This window comes from Pygocentrus nattereri, chromosome 14 (assembly GCF_015220715.1).
Source record: "Pygocentrus nattereri isolate fPygNat1 chromosome 14, fPygNat1.pri, whole genome shotgun sequence".
Classification (NCBI taxonomy): Eukaryota; Metazoa; Chordata; class Actinopteri; order Characiformes; family Serrasalmidae; genus Pygocentrus; species Pygocentrus nattereri.
In genome coordinates, this window is record NC_051224.1 from 4,721,312 (window position 1) to 4,740,491 (window position 19,180).

The following is a 19,180-nucleotide window of genomic DNA, read 5'->3' on the forward strand; positions in this document are numbered from 1 at the left end:
GTTGGCAGGTATAAAGATGCTTTAGTTCTGCTACTGAGAGAGGTTTTGAACAGAATTCAATTCAGATTGAACCAGAGTCAGCTTGAAGAGCTGGACGATGAAACCCTCGATGATGATGTAAGATACAAACGCTCTACTGTTTGCTGGCATATATACATATTGCAGTGACTGCGCTCATGTTTTTGTCTTTGTCTGAGGACTGGAACTGGTGGACAGTATTTTTGGATTGAACTTTCTCTTGCTCTCTGGTTACTATAGCAACAGACGGAGTGGCAGCGATATTTGCGTCAGAGTTTGGAGGTGGTTGCCAGGGTGATGGAGCTGCTGCCGTCTCAGACCTTCTCCATTTTGGTAAGTGTGTGTGTGTGTGTGTGTGTGTGTGTGTGTGTGTGTGGCCACATGATCCATCTGTTTTCTTTCCTCTGGGGTTTTGTTTATTATGCTCTTTTATCAAGACTAATTAGGTGTTGGAAACCTGTTAAAATACAGTGAATCACATTGAAGCAGGTTATTGCTTACAGTGTCACACAGAGACTGATACACATTCCACATGTCGTTACCATTAAAGCAAAATCATTCTTGTGCATGGCTTACATGATAAATACTGTGAAACATGTGTTTCAGTTCCCAGTGCTTCAGGAGGACTTGGACATTTACCTTGGACTCCAACAATTTATTGTTACCACACGAACAAGTGAGTCCTGTTCTTGTCTTCACTTCCACAGTGACGCTTTTCAGTGAAAAATATCATGCATACTAATTTAACACACACGTGTGTGTCAGGCTTGTTTTGCATGAAAACTTGGCATCAGTAGGTTTGTTTATACACTATTTAGAAACTCAAGGCAGGGCAGATACTAACTGGGGAAGTCATGTGGTTGAAAGGCAGATCTCATTCTTTGATATAGCCAATGACCTTAGAAAAAAACTAGAATCTAAATTTCAACAGTTTCAGGTGTGTATCTGTCTGCAGATGTACTTGGTTTCTTAGTTTAACTGTCAGCTTTTTCAACTCTAAAGGCTGTTGCACACTTGAAGTCAGGGTTCTGGTGTGTCCTTAAGTCTTACAACAGATGTTGGAATATTTGTTGGAGGACTTAAATGGTCTTAAGTGTTGGAGGGAGTATAAAATTCAGGGATGTTCAGGCATATTGTAAAGTGTTTGGTATCTGCAGATAAAAGCTTGTTCCACTTCAGATCCTTTGATATGTCACCTAGAGGAACCATAAACGGACGTTATTCCAGAAGATGCAGCAGTGAGCTGTGCTGTGAAAATATAATGCAAATGAAAAACATCCCTAATTTAATTGTAAGATGATGCCTAAAAGCTGTATTGAGTCATCTTTTATATTTAACTAGTCCAGAATAGTCCACCAAATAAAAATATCCAGCTGACGGTGGTCTAAACTGACCACTGACGAGGGACTAATAGACAGCAGAACCGAACACACTGAAAGACCGAGTAAAGAGCCATGCAATCTCAGCATGTGCATGTTTGCGGTTTGAATAACGTAGGTATTTAATACATGTGGTGGAAACGGTATAAATTTGTTATGCTGTGGTTTTAAAAATGTGTTTAAAAGCAGTGAGTTTGATTTAAAAGTCACACATTTGCCGAGTCCTATCTGCGCTCAGTAGCTTCCAGTGCTCCTGAATGCCGCTCTGCATTTTGCTATTGGTGCATTAAATTAAACTCTGAATGAGACCATAAAACCCCTTACTAGATTACACTGAAAGGCAGTCAATGTAAAATCTTCAAGACAGACAAAAGGCTGTGGTTCGTTACCTCAGCTTGCTTGCCTGCTGTTGTTTTTTTGTTTGTTTTTTTTTCCGCATTTTTCATCTTGAAAATATTGAGTCTGTGAAGAATCAGTTCAATGATCCCGAAAGAAATGAAGTTGAAGATTTATTCAACTTGAATTATTGTAAAGTTAGCTTGATGTTTATCGGCGCTCTTTCTGAGATTCGTGGAGCTACAGTGGGCAGTAACTTTAATGTCTGTGACAGTCATTGTCATGTTAAGGTCATAGCCATAAACTTTCCTCATCTCAGAAGTTTTACTTTCCTTAAGTTAACTTTTCAAAAATGCAAAGCGCTGAATTTACAGAGCTGTCTAAATACCATGTTTCTCCTATTGCCTCTCAGGAAGCAGAGCCAAACTATAGTAAGCGTAACCTGTGGTTTCTGCAAGGTGGCTTCTTTGCTACGTCATTTCACCTTTTTTCGTTAACTTTTTTTTTTGTATGCCAGTTATGCAGATCTGTCTCTTCACATACATATATGACTAATTAGCCACATGATAAAGCATCTAGTTGCCTAGAAGGTCACAGCAGAATGTTTGATGCGGTCAAAGAACCGTTGCTCCCTCCCCTTATAATTTCATTCAAACCTACAAAATCGCGTTTAGCACACCATGAATAGCTATTGCTGAACTATTTTAAGGATTAATTAAAAATGTGTGCAGCTGTTAAGAATGAAGACTTTACCTTTTAAAAAGTGCAGGGTGAGTCTAAAGTCACAGGACAGGTTTTTTTTATTTTTATTATGGGCTTTTATCTCTGGGGTCATCTCAAACAAATTGTGTGTGTTGAGAAAATCCGCAGCAGACACCACCTTCAGCACCGCGTCGTGGAGGCTTGTGACCGCGTATAAAATACAATAAAACTGTGTCCTGTGACTTTTGACTCACCCTGTATTTGCTAGAAAGCGAGGCCAGTTTGTCATCTGTATATGAAGACTTCTGTTTTTGTCTGCTACAGTCTTCTTACTCAATGTCAGCAACATTCAGTAAGCCGCAGTTTTTTTTTTTTTGTTTTGTTGTGTTTTACCCCCCCCCCCCCCCCACTCCCCAGTTGAGGAAGTTGCCACCAGCTGAAATGTGGACTGAAAATGTTTATTGTAATTCACTGTTTAAAAGGCCTGCCTTGTAAAATCATGTAGGAATTCTGGGGGGGGGGGCATAAAATGTGGCAACGGGCTTCGCCAATACCTAAAATAATTAGCACATTATTTTCTAGTTAAACCATTGCGTTGATTTGATTTTATTGTGCACCCATTCCAATCAATACAAGCAGTCCGTTGCAGATTTGTGCTTTTTTAAATTTATTTATATTCTTTAACACTTACGGTTTTAATAAAAATCATTAATAAAACTCAGACATTAAATAATATGATACCCAAGTAACCCAACATATTTTGAAAGCTGCCTGTCATTTCAGTATATGTTACAAACCTGTTTATCACCAACTTCTGGTTTATATTCGCTGTCTTGTTAGTAGGGCTCCCTGCTGGATATATATCAGACTGCAAGTGATTTCCAACGCCATGCCCACATGCTATAGACGCCTTTGGAAAGCCAGTGGAGGTGTATGTTCAGAGCATTCTAAGGCAAAATAGCCCCCATAGAAAACGCTGCAGGCACCAAATCGCAAACAGTATCAAATGAACAATATCATATGGAGCAGTCGTGGGTTGGAGGTTCGGGAACTGGCCCTGTGACAGGAAGGTCGCTGGTTCGATCCCCAGAGCCAACAGTACATGACCTGAGGGTTCCTTGAGCAAGACATCTAACCCCCAACTGCTCCCCGGGCACCATGGATAGGGCTGCCCGCCTCTCCGGGCAAGTGTGCTCACTGCCCTCTAGTGTGTGTGTGTGCTCACTAGTGTGTATGTGGTGTTTCGCTTTAGGGATGTGTTTAATGCGGAGGTGAAATTTCCCCATTGAGGGGCTAATAATTCATTAATTCTTCATGAAAACTGGTCACCTCTCTGTGGCTCGGTCCCTTTTTTGCATGTGGGAGCTTTTAGCGCACCAGTCCTTTTGCACTGCTGCTCGTCTCTCTCCTTTCTCTGGTTCCTCGTTGCTCTTCTTAAAGTTGCCTACTTTTTCTAACCAGAATCATTTGGCTCTCATTTAGCTTGAGCACCTGAGCAGAGAGGGAAAGAGCACGTCGCCCAGCTTTCCTGTCACTGCCCCCAGCTCCTCATGCCTCTCGTGTCTGTCATTATTCTCCTGCTCTCTTTCACCCCATGTCGGCCTCCTCTCGCTGTCGCTCGCAGCCTTCATTGGCATGTGATGCTCAGGAACCGCTCAGATTTCAGCATTAAATTCAAAAACTCAGACACGTGTAGGTTCACTGGTGGTTTTGGATACTGAATAAAATATCTATATGTTTCAGACATCATGACCCCTGGTTCCTCTCACCACCATTGTAAAGAAATCCAAGTTTGTAAATTTCTCTTCAATTAACTTTCAAGTCAAACCACTTTTTTTTTTTTTTAGATATCAAAGATTTTATTCTGTAAAAAAAAAATTAATTCTGAAAAATACTGTAAATTTTACTTGGTAAATTACACACAGCAAAGACAGCAGGAAACTTATTCTACTGTAACCCGTATCACCTTAATCTTTTAACAGCAAACGTAAATAAAACATTGTGTACATGTTATTCAGTGTTGTTTATTTTTCTTGTCCTGTTTATCGGCTCTAGACAGGGATCAGGAGGGTTCTGCTCTTCTAAAGGTTCCAGGTCATAGCTAGCTGCTCTAGTTGTTTTAGCTTGCCTGTTTTTCCTGCAGTGAGTTACACTAAGACGAATTGAAGTTTTAAAGCATGACATTTATTTTCAGTTCCAGGTCCTCAAGCTAAACCTAATGTAAAATAAAATAATGGGAAGATAAAAAGCAGTACGGTAGGAACGGCCAGCGTCTTGTGCTCTCTCACTGCTTTATTGGTGCGTGCCCACCCACTTCCTAACAGATGAACTCCAATTTTCCCCAAATTATTTCCAAGCTGTTTAGTGATGACTCATCTCAAATGAGTGATTATCTTCTTTTACGCATCACCCTCAGGTTACTCTTATCAGTCATCAGTGATATCCAGTTACACTACCCAGGCCTATTGTGTAAAAGGCACGTTGTGTTTTATGCTATATTTTTTTCCTATTTGTTGAACTCATGAAATGAAACAGAAAAAATTAAGCATGTAATTTGACAGGAGTTGTGAAACCTTTGCATATGACTACACACTCACCAGCCACTTTATTAGGTACCTTGCCTAGTAAAAGGTTAGACCCCCTTTTGCCTTCAGAACTGCCTAAATTCTTCGTGGCAAACTTTTAACAAGGTGTTGGAAACGTTCCTCAGAGTTTTTGGTTGGTTATTTAAATTACTGTTGCCTTTCTATCATCTCAAACCAGTCTGCCCATTCTCCTCTGACCTGTCACATCATCAGGGCTGTCATATACTGTCGGCTCTGGGGATCGAACCAGCGACCTTCCGGTCACGGGGCCGGTTCCCTAACCTCCAGCCCACGACTGCCAGCAGTTGCTTATTTTTGGCCGTACTTTGTCTCTGCATCTCTTTTAACCGCATTTGTGTTTGTTTTTTTTTGTTTTTTCTTTCTTTTTTGTAGATCGCAGGTTGAACATCACAGCAGAGGCTGACTGTAGGAAGCTGCACTGCGCACTCAGAGACCTCAGCTCTCTGCTGCAGGCTGTAGGACGTCTGGCTGAGTTTTTCACTGGAGATGTTTTCACTGCTCGCTTTAATGATGCCCTGGCTATTGTGCAGAGGTCAGTTGCAAATTTCCTTAGATAAAGCTTGACATGTACTTACACAGCTAAATTCAGCTTCCCTTTTTCCTTTCATGTCTAGTAGCCCATTCTTACACACAGTAAGGTAAATTTAAGTAAAATTTAAAAAATCAGCAAGTACAGCAGAATTGGTATCAGAAGAGGAAAAACTGGCATTGGTGCATTTAGTGTAAATCTCTTCAACATTTTTGATTGTTATATTTGTTTGACGTATTGGATTAATTCATGTTTTTTCGAAATGCACTGAATACATAATGTGACTGGAATAACTATTGACACAGTAGTGGAATTTGGACAATAAATGCAATATATGGTTTGTTTGGGATGTTCATGGGAATCTTATTTTGGCCAAAAAACTGATCCGTTTTATACCCCAACTACACCTTCAGTTGATATTCTATCTTTCTTCACCCAGACAATAAAATTTAGTTCTGGTTATGTTATCCCTGTGTACTCAATGTGTAATCTGGAGAGTCAACCCAAACATCTAATCTTTATCTCCAGCCCTGCCCAATCCCTACGAATAATCGCTTTAATTCATAATCCTGGACCTGTAGACTGTGTCTCAACCTGTCATCAGGAACCTTTGGAAAGGCTTATGCCATCCTAATATCCTTCAGCCTTCCCCTCTACAGCTAAGACTCAGACTTGAATCCTGTTCCTGAAGTCCAGAGGAGCACTCCTTGGTTGTGAAGTGTGGTTTAGCTCATGCTGATCGAGAGATTGGCCAACGAGAGATGTGGAAGATCACTTGTTACAGAATTGAGCACATATGACACTTGGACTATTGCTTTTGTGGAAATAGCAAAAAAATGTGTCATCACATTTGTCACTGATTTTTCATTTTTTTTCTCTCTCCCCTGGCAGGCTAGTGGAGGTCACTTGTTATGGCTCTCAGATCAGTTTGTATGATGTCGAAATGGCTGTCCCATCAGTTCTTAAACCAGACCTTATAGATGTGTAAGTACACAAACAGAACCAATTGATGGCTCTAATGCCCAGTTCTAATACACACATACATATGCATGCATACGTGCCTGTGCCCAGTGATTGTTAATAGAGTTAGAGTGGTAACAGCCCCCAGTGATGGTATAAACTAATTTAAACTAATTAAAATCATTCATTTATTTATAGATTTTGTGCAAACCATAGTAAGACAGGGTTGTTCCCACGTAACAGAACTTTTAAACGTTGGAAGATTATATATGTCTGTAACATGGAGGAGAGTGTTCTAGAAACACAGCTGTGCTGGTTAAACACACTTTGCAGATATCATGCCTGTACAAAAAGCCACCTCTACAGCGTATGTTCTAGTACATCCTCACACCCACAGCTCCTGGTTCCAGACTCAAAAAAGGGTCTCGTGAAAAACATGTTTCAACTTTTACTGAATTACGCTATCTGGTGTTTTTATTTGATAAAGATTAAGACTCAACTTGGACAGCTTTCTTCCACGTGCGGGACAAAACAGTGAAGCAAAGAACAAATCCCCCAAACCGCTTTTACTGGTTACCCTGGTTGTTTTCCACACAGTTAGGTGAAAATGAGGACTCGACACAGGCCTACATTTATGCATATATATTTGGTTTTGGTCTGACCCTGGTCTGACCCAGATCTGCTATACATACATATTGCAGTCTGTAGTGTACTCATGGTTTTACACCTGTGATGTGGTGGAAGTTATTTATTCATTTATTTATTTATGTATTTATTATTTTAAAGCCATGCCCAGTCACTGGCTGCTCTCCAGGCATATTCTCATTGGCTGGCTCAGTTTTGCAGTGAGGTGCAGCGGCAGCAGGATCAAACTCAATTCGTCGACCTGATCACCTCCAGTATGGCTGCAACTACGCCCCTCATTAATGCCAAGGTAACATCCATGTGTCTACGATTTATGTTGTAGAAATGAGGAATTTGGAGCATAGATTATTTCCTGTAGAACCTGTTCTTCTCCCTATTGCAGTAAGTCTATCTTATGCTGTACTGATATGGTGATACTGTAGGTTCCAGAGAAATTGCTGGTGTCTGCGTGCCATCTTCTGGTCTCTATGGCAACAACGGTGCGACCCGTGTTCCTGGTGTCGTTGCCAGCGATCCAGAATGTCTTCAATCTGATCACAGAAAACCACAACCACAGACTGCCTCAAGAGGTATGTATGGGCAGGTATTGCTAGCTCATTTGCATGATTTAATGATTCTTAAGATTAGTTTAAGCATGTCTGTTTTTGTTTTGACATGTGCTACAGGCTCACGTGCTGGTATGCAGGGCTTTGTCCAACATGCTGCTCTTACCATGGCCCAGCTTACCCGAGGCGGAGCAGCAGTGGCCAAGCCGATCGACCAGTCACGCCCGGCTTGTCAGCACCCTCACGCATCAGTACCGCCTCTTACCACGCCCACCTGACCATCACACCAACAGTGAGTGTACTAACTACTAGTCCAGAAATAACACCCCTGAGTACTTTATACATACCGGACACTCCTGCATAACCAAGGTGAGCTTTATTAGCAAATACATCTTTGGAACCATTAACTTATTAAGCTCCTAACTTTGTGTACTTCAAGGGAATGAATGTTTGAATGCAGAGTGATCTCCCAGCACTCTGTTCTGAGCACTCATTTTTGCAGTTTTGGCTGATAGCCCAGGAATTCTAGTGAGTTGTAGCTCAGGATGAAGTCCATGCACAGTGGGGGACAGTTTCAGCCTGGTGCTAAGGAAGCTCTAAAACATATTGCACTGTGATGTGGCCTCTAGAGGGCAGCACAGAGTTGCTCTCTCTAGTTTCAGGAAGTTTCAGGAATGCACTGGCAGTTTTTGAAGGTGGCCAAGAACATCCTTGGTTATTGTAGATATTTGGAGAGTCCATTAAACCATTCAGGGAAAGATTTCTCTGCATTTCTCTCTTCTTTTTCATCAGCATACTCTTTCTGTCTGTATTTTCTTCACAGGTAAAGTGGTCCTGCAGCAGACCCTGTGCGTACTGAGGGATGTAGTGGACAGCATATCTGGAGAAGCCACCAAATCTCGTCAGATTTGTTACCAGAGCCTGCAGGAGTCAGTTCAGGTCACACTGGCCCTGTTTCCACTGTATATCCAGCAGCCTGGTAAGCCTTGCAGCACCATCAGGCTATCAAATGTCATTTATTTAGTGCTGACTACGCTAAGAGGGCAAGTTTCAAATCACAATAAAATTAAAACAATTTTAATTGCACATTATTAACGATGTCATTATAAGGTTTAAGATTGGAGATATGGCACAATATGAGTGAGCTGTTGTTGATCAGTCAGAAGCAACCAAACTCAAGTGAGGTGCATGTACCAACACAACCACGACTACTGAACTTCCAGTTTGATGTGCTCATAAATTATGTCACAAACCTTCCTGACAAAAAGCCCTATAAACAAGACCAGACTATTATAAATATTGTGTTCAGTTGACCCACCATGCATGCCACCGATGCAAGGATTAATTTAACGTTGATGGGTGGCTTGAAATGGACAGTTTTTGCAAACATGCTATCAGTGTTGGCATTGGCTGTGCCTACGGTAATGCTAATTTCTGCCAAATTATTGGATGTGAAGCTTCTAACCTTTTTAGACTTCTTTAGAGGGAAAAAAAATAAGTTTAAATCTGTTTAAAACTAAGTGCTACCTGCCTAATAGGCCCACACACAAAAGGGAAGATTCAGTTCTGATAAATAAGATAAGATGCCTTTGTCATTGCACAGTGTACAATGAAATTGAGTAGCAGTCCAACTGCACTTTCTGCATGCAAAGCAATTAAACATGAGGCTAAAATTATATAAAGTGCAGATTTAAGGGGGGAAAAAGTATAGAAAATCTTAAATATAAAGAAAAAGGACTATAAAACTATATATTCTAAACAGACAATAGACAAGTGAGGTAGCAGTTAGTTATTGCACATTCCTTGGATAGCTTATAGAGTTATAATATTGGACAGAATATAGATTATAGATTGCACACTCGAGAACAAATGAATAATAAATAGAACCGAGGTGGAGTGGAACACTGGAACAGTGTTAAGTGTTCTCTGAAGTCAGTGCCAGTACAGAGTGGTAGTGGTGCTCAGTCATTTCTACTGAGCACAGTGTTCTATAGAAAGTCCTTGTCTCTGTGTGTGTGTGTGTGTGTGTGTGTGTGTGTGTGTGTGTGTGTGTGTGTGTTCAGTTCCTGTACGGCTCTGGGATAAAAACTGTTTTTAAGTCCGTTTGTCCAGGATGGGACCCACCTAAAACGTTTACCAAAGGGCAGCAGGTCGAACAGATGATGTCCCGGGTGAAATAAATTAAAATTAAGTGAATAAAAACTAAACTGAGGGAATGACATTGAATGACTGGTATTTGAGTGTGAAAGACAATCTGACCTCATCTGGGTGTGCTGAAGTGTTAGCCCAATGGCTGTACTAGCTAGGAAGTTAATAGCTTGAGACAGCACAAGGCATGTTCTGTTCTGATTAACGAATTCTCCATTGCCACTAAAGTTAAAAGAACAAAGATTGATGTAGTGAAGTTGAGGAACTGGTGTTTTAACATGTACCCAGAACCAAGCCTCAGCTAGCAGCCTGCATGACCACCTCTGCTCTGTGATTTTGACTTTAAGTATTATTAGATTGTAGTTTAAGTGATTAATTGAATGTATAGGAACAATACATTCTAGTTAATAATGTGGGAGCTAATGTTTTAATTTTATTTTGCTAAATGGCATGCATAAATTAAATACAAGTTCTTCAGGTGGCATCAGATGTAGCCCCTTTTCCTCCTCACATACTGTTGTTATACTTTGTCACGTGCAGTGCTGTTACTATACTTCACTACCGCTTGGTGCTGAAGATGGATTCGATATCTGACAACCTCTACCACGCCTCCTGTGTAGTTCTAAAACTTTCTCTGAAGTGAACTGCTAATGTAACAGTACTCTCACCTGATTGCTGTATTGCCATGTTCTCATGCCCATAGTTGTGCTGTTAATGTCGTTTCTCTCTCTTTCACTCTTCCACTCTCTCAGATGTGACTGATGAGATGCTGAGTTTCTTCCTCACGCTGTTCCAGGCTCTGCGGGTGCAGATGGGAGTAGCCTTCACTGAGCAAATCATTCAGACCTTCCTCAGCATGTTCACCAGGTAACCCTGCCAACTCCACCTGCAACAGAACCCTGATACAGAGAAGAAGCAACTTTATTGATGCCAAAAAGCTCCTGCCTAATGCCCATTCAGTGTGACTTAATTACTGTTTAAGAAGATCTAATTACCTAAATTCAGCACACCTAATGAAGTAAAAACTCTCTTGAAGATAACGCATTTAAGAGTTATTCTCCCTGTTATGATTCCTTTCCGCAAGATATTGTTATGTGCTAAAATTAGTTTACAGTGCAAGAACATTCTGGCTTACATTTAGTGACTGACTGAAGTGTTCTGAATGAGTTTCCTTCAGAGAGCATTACATAACTTTAACAGAGATCACAAGAGACCCGACCCACTTGAGACAGTTAGCGAAGGTCACGCCGAGTTTTTGTGTTCTTCTGATTGGTCTTGTAATGTCATGTTCTAGGGATCAGCTGGCAGTCAGCATCTTACAAGAGGGCAGTGCTGGTTCAAAAGTGGTTGAGAAATTCCTCAAGATTCTACAGGTGAGACAGTAAAACAGTATTTTGGCAGTTTTCACTCCTTTTGTGTGTGTGAGATACACATACCCCCCCCCCCCAAATCTCTATCTCTCTCATCCTGTTAACACTGCACTTTTGTGCAGGTTGTGGTTCAAGAACCTGGTCAGACCTTTAAGCCGATGTTACCTAGTATCCTCAGCCTTTGTATGGAGCAGGTTTACCCTATTGTGGCAGAGGTAAGAGCCGAACGCAACCCATCAATAACCAGTCTTTGGAACAGTTTGCAGCAGCCATTCATGATTTTCTGTTTTACCAGTAATCTTATTAAAATCTTTATTATAATTTTTATGAGGGATGTATGATGATAATCAAGTCTGTATCAGAAGATATTTGCTTAAAATAAATTCTCACCATCAAACACATGTTTTGACCAGTGAATTATAACTAGCAGAATCTAGGTTTATATACATACATACATACATACATACATACATACATACATACATACATACATACATACATACATACATACATTCATTAATTATCTCACAAAAGTGAGTACACCCCTCACATTTCTACAAATATTTTATTATATCTTTTCATGTGACAACACGATAGAAATGAAACTTGGATATTTATAAACTTGGACAGATTTACTGTCCTCTGAAAAGAACTCATCACACAGACATTGACATCTAAATAGCTGGCAACACAAGTGAGTCCACCTCACAGTAAACATTGTGCCCAAATTATGCCCGTTTGTGTCCATTTGTGTCGTCGTCCCTCCCTGGTGGCATGTGACTCATTAGTTACAAGGTTCCAGGTGTGAATGGGTAGCAGGGCTGTTACATTTGAGCTGTTAAATTTGGTGTTTTGGGTACAATTCGGTCAAACTGGCCACTGGTTATTCTACGTGGCACCTTATAGCAAAGAGCTCTCTGAGGCTATAAGAAGATTGCTAACACCCTGAAACAGCTACAGCACAGTGGCCAAGTTCATTCAGCTGTTTTCCAGGACCGGTTCCACTCTGAAATCAGGGTCCATGTGTTCAGCGTCATATCCAGATGCTCGCTTAAAAAAGTAGATGCATGAGTGCTGCCAGCGTTGCTGCAGAGGTTCAAGACCTGGGAGGTCAGCCTGTCAGTGCTCAGACCATATGCCACACAATGCATCAACTTGGTCTGCATAGCCGCCATCCCAGAAGGAAACCTCTTCTGAAGCTGACACACAAGAAAGCCCGGAAACAGTTTGCAGAAGGCAGGCAGTCCAAGAACATGGATTACTGGAACCATGTCCTGTGGTCTGATGAGACCAAGATAAACATGTTTGGCTCAGAGGGTGTCCAGCATATGTGGTGACGCCTTGGTGAGGAGTACCAAGACAACTGTCTCTTACCTACAATCAAGCATGGGGTGGTGGTAGCTTCATGGTCTGGAGCTGCATGAGTGCTGCCAGCACTGGGGAGCTGCGGTTCATTGAGGGAATCATTAATTCCAACATGTAATGTGACGTTCTGAAGCAGAGCATGATCCCCTCCCTTCGGAAACTGCACTGCATGGCAGTTTTCCAACTCAATAACGATCCCAAACACACCTCCAAGGTGACAACTGCCTTGCTGAAGGTAAAGGTGATGGACTGTCCAAGTATGCCTCCAGACCTAAACCCAATTGAGCACCTGTGGGGCATCCTCAAGCAGAAGGAGGAGGAGCGCAAGGTGTCTAAGATCCACCAGCTCAGTCATCATGAAGGAGTGGATGAGGATTCCAGTATCCACCTGTGCAGCTCTGGTGAATTCCAGGCCCAAGAGGGTTCAGACAGTGCTAGATAATAATGGTGGTCACACAAAATATTGACACTTTGAGCACAATTTGGACCTGTTCACCATGAGGTGGACTCACTTTTGTTGCCAGCTATTTAGAAATGAATGACTGTGTTATTTTCAGCTATACTGCTATACAGGCTGTACACTGACTACTTTATATCCAAGTTTCATAAAAAGATATAATAAAATATTTGCAGAAACGTGAGGAGTGTACTCACTTTTGTGAGATACTGTATATTTTGTGTGTGTGTGTGTGTGTGTGTGTGTGTGTTCCATCTCATGTACTATGTGTTTCTGCCTTGTAGCGCTCCTGTCCAGATGTCAAAGCTGAGATGTTTGAGCTGCTCTTTCAAATCCTTCATCAGAACTGGAGGTTCTTCTTTAAGACTTCAGTCCTAAGCAGTGTTCAGAGATCTGGAGCAGAAGAGCACATGGAGAACCAGGCACAGTTCATCGCAGCCATGCAGGTATGGATCTCAAACAGCGAGCTCAGTTTTCATGGAATCGCCGGGGGTAAATCCAGTGTTTTGGAGTGTTATTATTTTCTGCATGGTGAAGTATTGATTGGCTATATTTGGGGGGGTTTCTGATATAAATGTTTGACGCTTTGCAATTGCTTTAATATTTGTTAACACCAAATGGAAATGCCTTTTCATTGGTTCACTATTCAGTTTTTATTTAGCTAGACAGAATAATGTTATGATCTGCTAGGTTAAAAGACACTGACCCAAAATTTGTTGGGCATTCCTTTGGATAGAAGGGATAGACCTGCTGGATGTTTTGTGTTTTTGTGCACTGATTGTGTGGTGAATGTTGTATGATTTTGGTTGGCAGGCTTTTGGTCAGTCCTTCCTACAGCCAGATATCCACATCTTCAAACAGAACTTGCGCTACCTGGAGATTCTTAACAGCAAACACAAACTGTATCACAGGGTGAGAAACTTGGACTCTTTCAGTAAAGTTTCAGATCCATATACATTTTAATTTCTTCTAAATATGTGCTCCTCCCCTTTATATGCTAATTTGTCTTTTCAGAAGCTGTTTCGGAGCTCCATGCTTTTCCATTTTATTAATGTGCTGCTGCAAGTTCTCCTACACAAGAGCCATGACCTTCTTCAGGATGACATCACTCTGGCCCTCTACAACATGGCTGCTGTTGATTTCCAAGCTTTCTATTCTTCGTTTCTGCCAGAGTTCCTCAATGGCTGCCAAGGCCTCGACCCACACCAACGCACAACACTCGCTCGCAACTTCACACCAGAGAGGGTGAGTGTTTGGACTTGTCCACTGTGTGTTTGTCCACCGGTGTCATTATACAGGGTGAGTCAAAAGTCACAGGACACTGCTTTATTTTATTTTTTATGCTGTCCCAAGCCTCCACGGTGCGGTGCTGAAGGTGGTGTTTGTTGTGGATTTTCTCCACATACACAATTTGTTTGAGACGACCACAGAAGATAAAAGTCGATAATAAATTAAGAAATAAAATGTGTCCTGGGACTTGAGACTCTTGTGAACCTATGCATGTCCTTTTATTTTAAAGTTGGAATAAATAGAAATTTCCCTTAAAGCAGTAAAGTTTGAATATTAAAGAGAAACTCTGGCCAACATGGAAATTTTATCATTGCTACACCTGTTGTAACAGTGATTCCACAGTAGTCTCTCGAGTGACATTTTCCAGTTTAATGGAGAGGGAAACATCAAAAGAAAGTTATCTTGAAGGTGGAAGGGACTTTTGGAAAAACTACAAACACTTAAAGGTGCAACAGTTTTTGAAGCTTAGCCTTTAGTTTTTTTTTGTATTGTCCTATTGGTTGTACAACATTTGCATAGTATATGCTGGGCATTGTACTGGGTGTGCGTTGACTTAAATAAAACCACTGAAAGGATAAAATATTGTTAATCTTTTTTTGAATAAAGGCAGACTCCTAGAGAAACATCTGGTGCTCACAGCACACAATAAACCATTTAGTGATTTTGTTTATGGGCTCATCTACATGTTACAGCCTAATGCATAGCTTGTCAAGCCGAATCTTTTTAAGACTTTCATGCGTGTTGCGTCATCATTTCCTCTCTGTCTGTCTCTCTAGGACCTGCCATCGTTTTCTCAGGGAGTGTACAGGCTGGTGAATGACCTGCGTTTCTACAGACTGTGCAATGGAAGCTTGCCACCAGGGACCCTGAAACTATAGCAATGTGCCCTACTTGCCACACAGCCAAACATGGCCCGTCTGTGCAAGGATGCCGATCACTTCCACTGTAGTGATCAAGCCACAGCCTTTGCTAGGGGCCAGCCTATGATCTCTTTAAGGGCGTGTCATAAGAGCCACACCCCCCGTTTGCTACGGGGTTTGTTAGTCAGCTTATGTTTATTTCAGCAAAATTTCACACGTTGCCAACGATCATAAGGCCAAAGTGTACGTTCCACTGCTGCAATGGAGATCAGAGCGCTCTTGACGAAGGTTTAAAGTGAAGCAACTTGGTGTTTGAAATGATCGGATTCGGTTTGTAAGCACTCTGGTTGAAGCTTCGCTGCTGCGTTTCTACAGAGGCCGACTGTGTTTTGATCATAGAGCAGTGTTCTTTTAACAAGGTGGTGCAGTTGGAAGCACTCGAATGCGGTTAGTAACGAACAGTTGTGGTTTAAAGCTGTTTGAGACGGACTCTTGATTGGGTTGATGGTGAATGAGACGGAGTGAAAATTGGTTTTTAAGTGGACTACTATGATTCAGAGCGACATTTCTTTTGTCTTGATTTTAGCGCCTTCTCTTCATCTCCTCTGAGACGGACTCTCACTCCTCCTTTCATATCATTCCATCCTGATCCAGGAGACACAAACGTTCAATAAAGTTTTATAATGAAGAACTTGTTTGCTGCTCATTCATTTAATAAAATAACTTGGTGGTTGTGTTAGTGGGTTTCCATTAACTTAGTGAGAAATAAAATCTTAAAGGTTGGACATTTTTCACCGTTCTAAAAGTGTTTTTCCAAGTGCTTTCATTCTTTAATAGGAGTTTATTTTGATTTTCAGTTTTGAATTTTGACTGCAAGTTAGCCAAAAAAAAAATACCAAGGGTTTGTTTTAACCCTCCTACCGTCCTTGGGGTCAATTTGACCCCATTCAATGTTTATCATTCAAAAAATAGTTAACTTTTTTTTTCTTTTTTTTTTTTCTTTTGCTTCATATTTCATGACTTTTCCTAATTTGATGGGGACAACTGATGAAGCATAAAATTGTCATGATATTTTTTTTCAATGTGCTGAACACACATTGCACGCATTGGTCGTCCTCAGGGGTCACTTTGACCCCAAGCTGTTTTAGCTGTTAACTTGTCGGTCAGTGTGTGTGACCTAACATGACGACACCTGCAGGTGAAATATATTGATATATATCATGAAACGTGGCAGGTGGCAGGTCTGTCCGACCCGAAACGACCAGTCTGCAGGGAGCGTGCGCATACACTCTGAACATCCTGTGTACAGTAGTGCAGACTAACAGCTTCACTGTGGGCATAAAGAACTGTTTCATGTTTTGACGAACATGTTTCATGTTCACACTTTCGCAAATGGGTGGATTTTCTTGTTTGTCTCTAAAGACTAAAAGTTTACTGTGGGCATAAAAACCTATTCCATGTTTTCACTAGCATCTGACATGTTCTCATTACCCCCCCCCCCCCCAAAAAAAAAAAAATCTATAACTCTGCTACTGCTGGTCCCAAGCCTGGATATATTACAAAAAATAGTAAATTAAAAAATTAGTAAATATGTTTGAGAGGAAAGGGGGAGTCACCAACATTAATCAACATGGTCATGAATGTGCTCTCAACCTGAAAGTTTTTCTGATGGTGGCGCTACAGTAAAGGTCCTATCCATCATCACCAAAGCAAGACTTGTGGTCATTAATGTTGAGAAGTAAATTTGAGAAGATTTGTATGAGAAATTCAAGATAAATTAATTCTAATTTAAAGGATTGGCCTGATGGTGGCGCTAGAGGACAGGTCAACTCACGGATTTTCAAGGGGTTATTTATGTATTCAGCAAATAAAGTGCCTGTCACAAACGTGGTCGACAATATTCTGTAAATCATTTTCTGGAGGTAAATATCCCTGGGGTCAGATTGACCCCAAGGACCAAACTTGTTATTATATTTGAGGATGATAGGAGGGTTAAAAGCAGGTTCAGCTTTTATAGTCTAACTATATCGTTTTGTTGACTGCTATCCCGACGTGTTGATCCACTCAAATTGTATTTAATCTTTGTCCTTTTTTATTCTGTTCAAGATTCTGATAAAAATCCTTGATATAGAGTAGTATAGTGTAGAATAGTGTGTTATTTAAGTAATTAGGGGGCAGTCGTGGGCTGGAGGTTAGGGATCTGGCCCTGTGACCGGAAGGTTGTTGCTTCGATCCCCAGTGCTTCACAGTCCATGACTGAGGTGTCCTTGAGCAAGACACCTAACCCCCAACTGCTCCCCAGGTGCCGTGCATAGGGCTGCCCACCGCTCTGGGCAAGTGTGCTCACTGCCCCTAGTGTGTGTGTGTGTGTGTATGTGGTGTTTCACTTCACGGATGGGTTAAATGCAGGGGTGGAATTTCCCCGTTTGTGGGATTTTTAAAAAGTATCGCTTACTTAATGTGTTATGTGCGTAGAGGCCATTCTGGCCCGATTTTATATGGATGATTTTTTTACTTTGTTACTGGCCGCAAAGTCCAGTAGGTAGGCCTGTCTTTTATTGCGTATTATTGCAATTATTTAATCTGACCATAATTTATTTCCACATTTCTTAGCCCCTCAATCATGTTTGTATTACAACAATGAAAACTTGAGATGGGTCATTTGGTCTTAAGAGCTGGTCAGTCATTAGTTGGGAGTTAAGTATCCACAGCTAGGAAGTGACGGTTAATCAGATGATTTGGCCAGTTTAGGCTTATACTTTAATAGTTACATAATAAACAACACACCTTTTATGTCAGCGCATCTGCTTGTATTTCATGCACTGGAGAGTGGAGGGACTTCTCAGCTCTCAGTGTAGGACTGTTAAAGTGCAACTTTGAACTTTGTATTGGTCAGTCTCAGGATTGTGAGTTATTTCTTGTAACAGCTGTTACATGGCATGATCGGTCCCTCACTCACGCTCTGTCCACTTGTTCCATGATCAAGGGTAATGTTGGTTTTGTGACCTTGGATCAGCCTAAACATTGATTTGTGTGGTTTCAGGTTTGCTCAGAGACCTTGTTTTCATAATCTGAGCCCTTCCACAATCCAAACAGGAAAAGGCATCATTTAAGTAATTATGTTTGGCAAACAGTAAGGACAGATTGGTCTCTGCCTCTGGGGGTCGACAGTAATGGATTTCAGGTCACTTTTCTTCATTGTCTTTCCCCTTAGAATTGTGCTTGAGTACTATAAGACTCCTCACAGTGCTTGCCACAGGGCATTTGGCCAATAGTTGGGGCTGCAATCAACACTCATGGCCTCAATATCTCAATGAACTTATCGGTGGCCACGTCTTATTAAATAAAATCTCCATGTGTCCTAAGTGACACCATAATGTTCATTAGTAATGTGTGTATAGTATGACATGTTTATCTGTGACCATCTTTGTGGATGTTGGGACGTTTAAATAAAAAAAAAATCTACAGAAGTCAATAGAAACACCCCACTATGGAGCCCTGCTGGTGACATCCTGTATACAATCCCAATTCCAGTGAAGGTGGGGCGCTGTGTAAAACATAAATAAAAACAGAATAAGATGATTTGCAAATCCTTTTCAACCTACATTCAACCGAATACACTACAAAGACAAGATATTTAATGTTCAAATGAATAAACTTTGTTTTTTGCAAATATTCACTCATTTTGAATTTGATGCCTGCAACATGTTCCAAAGAAGTTGGGACAGGGGCGTGTTTCCCACTGTGTTACATCACCTTTCCTTTTAACAACACTCAATAAGTGTTTGGGAACTGAGGACACTAATTGTTGAAGCTTTGTAGGTGGAATTCTTTCCCATTCTTGCGTGATGTACAACTTCAGTTGCTCAACACTCCGGGGTCTCCGCTGTCGTATTATGCGCTTCATAATGCGCCACACATTTTCAGTGGGAGACAGTCTGGACTGCAGGCAGGCCAGTCTAGTACCCGC

The 19,180-nt window shown here is 41.2% G+C and overlaps 1 protein-coding gene across 1 annotated transcript in view; it reads left to right on the forward strand.

Moving 5' to 3' along the window:
• The window catches only part of xpo6 (exportin 6), a 28,743-nt gene extending 12,842 nt beyond the window's left edge, over positions 1-15,901 (forward strand). The window contains exons 10-25 of the mRNA XM_017720248.2: positions 9-117; positions 259-351; positions 625-694; positions 5,414-5,573; positions 6,462-6,554; positions 7,317-7,464; positions 7,598-7,744; positions 7,841-8,012; positions 8,544-8,699; positions 10,621-10,735; positions 11,163-11,241; positions 11,361-11,453; positions 13,345-13,506; positions 13,874-13,972; positions 14,075-14,305; positions 15,127-15,901. Coding sequence (XP_017575737.1) covers positions 9-117; positions 259-351; positions 625-694; positions 5,414-5,573; positions 6,462-6,554; positions 7,317-7,464; positions 7,598-7,744; positions 7,841-8,012; positions 8,544-8,699; positions 10,621-10,735; positions 11,163-11,241; positions 11,361-11,453; positions 13,345-13,506; positions 13,874-13,972; positions 14,075-14,305; positions 15,127-15,228 — 2,029 coding nt within the window. The 3' untranslated portion in view covers positions 15,229-15,901. The remainder of the gene's footprint in view (positions 1-8; positions 118-258; positions 352-624; positions 695-5,413; positions 5,574-6,461; positions 6,555-7,316; positions 7,465-7,597; positions 7,745-7,840; positions 8,013-8,543; positions 8,700-10,620; positions 10,736-11,162; positions 11,242-11,360; positions 11,454-13,344; positions 13,507-13,873; positions 13,973-14,074; positions 14,306-15,126) is intronic.
• The last annotated feature ends 3,279 nt before the right edge of the window (positions 15,902-19,180 follow it).